The sequence below is a fragment of the Choloepus didactylus genome, chromosome 12, assembly GCF_015220235.1.
Source record: "Choloepus didactylus isolate mChoDid1 chromosome 12, mChoDid1.pri, whole genome shotgun sequence".
NCBI classification, from domain to species: Eukaryota; Metazoa; Chordata; class Mammalia; order Pilosa; family Megalonychidae; genus Choloepus; species Choloepus didactylus.
In genome coordinates, this window is record NC_051318.1 from 56,749,148 (window position 1) to 56,751,229 (window position 2,082).

Genomic DNA, 2,082 nt, shown 5'->3' on the forward strand with positions numbered 1-2,082 from the left:
TGCACACTTTTGCATATATCATTTCATATAATGCTCTCGAAAAACCATTACCTTAAAGGGGTTTGGAGGATAAATAACAGAGTTTCATCCACTCATATAGCCTGTCAATATTACAGGAAGTTGAGTCTTCTTCCCTCCTCAAAGCTGTTTTACACTTGATATGAACTTGTTCCAACAGTTATATCCTCTTTCTGTATAAATTTTCTCTCCCACTTTTGACTCCTAACTTAAAGACGATAAACCTGCTCAGATTTTGTTCTCCCAGTTTAGAGATAAATTAATCAAGAGCATCAGGCCTCACTTCTTCTGCACTGACGCCTACTATACATGCTATTCTAGCTCCTTCCCACCCTTTACAACTAAGACCTCAAAAGAATGGTCTGAAACTGCTGTCTCCACTTTCTCATACTTATGTCTTCAAACCATATCAAATAAGTGCCCATCATCTCCACAGCTGTATAAATGCTCCAGTAAATGTCATTTTTTTTTAATTTGAAAGCAATCACTGTTTATTAACTGACCAGATTATAAAAGTAATCATAGTAGACACCTTAGTTCATCCTTCTAATAAGCCTATTGATCTGGTCTTCACTGTTGCCGGCATCTCCCCCTTCTACAAAACGGGTGGTCTTTTTCTTCATCACCCTTCTGGGAGAAGATAGTTTGAAGGGCCACAGGAAGTTGTTTGCTTCTTTGAAGCGTTTCCCAACACTATAGGTCTCATGGATCAGGTCCTCCATGCAGATGATGCCATATTTACCAAGAGATCGTGCAATCAAAGAGTTATCTGTCAAGGCAATCTGCTTCTTATTGATTTTGCCATAACCACGCTTATAGATCAGTTCGTTCACTGACTTCCGGTTCGGGTACCCCCATGCAATATATGATTCCACAATCCTCAGCATGTTAATTGAGGCCTTGTTGAGCTTAGCAAAGGTGCCATTGAAGATTTGGTGAAAGCGAAGAAGTTGCAACACTTTTCGGACTTTTGTGCTCATGCCACTGATACTGCTGATCCTGATGACAAATGCCAGTTTGGGTTCCTCACGTACATAAAAGTTGCCAGCTTTCTTGCCATTCTAGCCATTCAAATCTCAGTTCTTTACATTTGCCTATATTCCTTGTGATAGTGCTTGGCTTTTTCATAGATAAGCTTCCTCCTTGCCTTTCGAAACATCTTTTGGGCAAACTTCTTTCTCAAGCACTTGATCTTCAGTTCAGCAAAATTCCTTTGCTTTTTCTTAAGAGTTTCTGGCACAGCCGGAACCTTCTTCTTTTCGACACCCTCCATGGTTCCAGCTGGAAAAGAGGTGTCACTGTTTTTTAATGGGCTATTATGAGTCCCTATCACATTTGTTCTATCATTTGCTACTTTTAACCTCTTTGCTACTCTCTCTTGATTCTCCAACTACCTTTCTAAATATTCCTTAGTCTCTTCTGCTTGCTCACCTCGTAAAGTCCTGAGTTTCTAGGACTTTGTCTTTAGTCTACTCCTCTTCTTTCTCCAGGCATTCTCTGACAATCTCACCCACATCTTTAGCTAATTTAGGTGCCCAACAATCCCGGTACCTTTCTGATTGGATATCTTGAAATGACCAGAATTGGAAATAAAATTTCCCCAATATCTGTTTGTCTCCTGGGGTCTCTGTTTTCTTTGAAAAACACCATAAACCCATGGAAACAGAGGGCCAACCCCGGATATAACTCAAGTCTCCCAGATCAGTCACCTATGCCTGTATATTGCTAATCCTTCCCTTTTTCACTTGGATGATTCCTTCTCTCCCTCACCACTGCTGCTGTCATTTGTCAAACTCTCATCCCACCATCACTTTTACGGATAATGCCAGTACTACCAACTGCTATCAGAGTGATATTACCTAAAATACAAATCTTGTCATTTTACTCAATGGCTAGAAACTTTTTAATAGCTTCCTATCACCTGTAGAATAAAGTCCAAACCCAATAGCCTATTGCCTTCTACGATCAGGCTGCTAGCTACTTATCCAGTCTTATCTCTTACTGTATATCCTTGCATTCTACATTCTAACATAACAAATTTCTTCCAGCTCCTAGATTACACCT

The 2,082-nt window shown here is 40.0% G+C and overlaps 1 protein-coding gene across 1 annotated transcript; it reads right to left on the reverse strand.

Moving 5' to 3' along the window:
* Positions 1 to 355: 355 nt before the first annotated feature.
* LOC119506649 (60S ribosomal protein L7-like) lies at positions 356 to 1,264 on the reverse strand. The gene has a single exon (XM_037799632.1). The coding sequence runs from the start codon at positions 996 to 998 to the stop codon at positions 552 to 554; it is 447 nt and encodes a 148-aa protein (XP_037655560.1). The 5' UTR covers positions 999 to 1,264; the 3' UTR covers positions 356 to 551.
* Between the last annotated feature and the right edge of the window lie 818 nt (positions 1,265 to 2,082).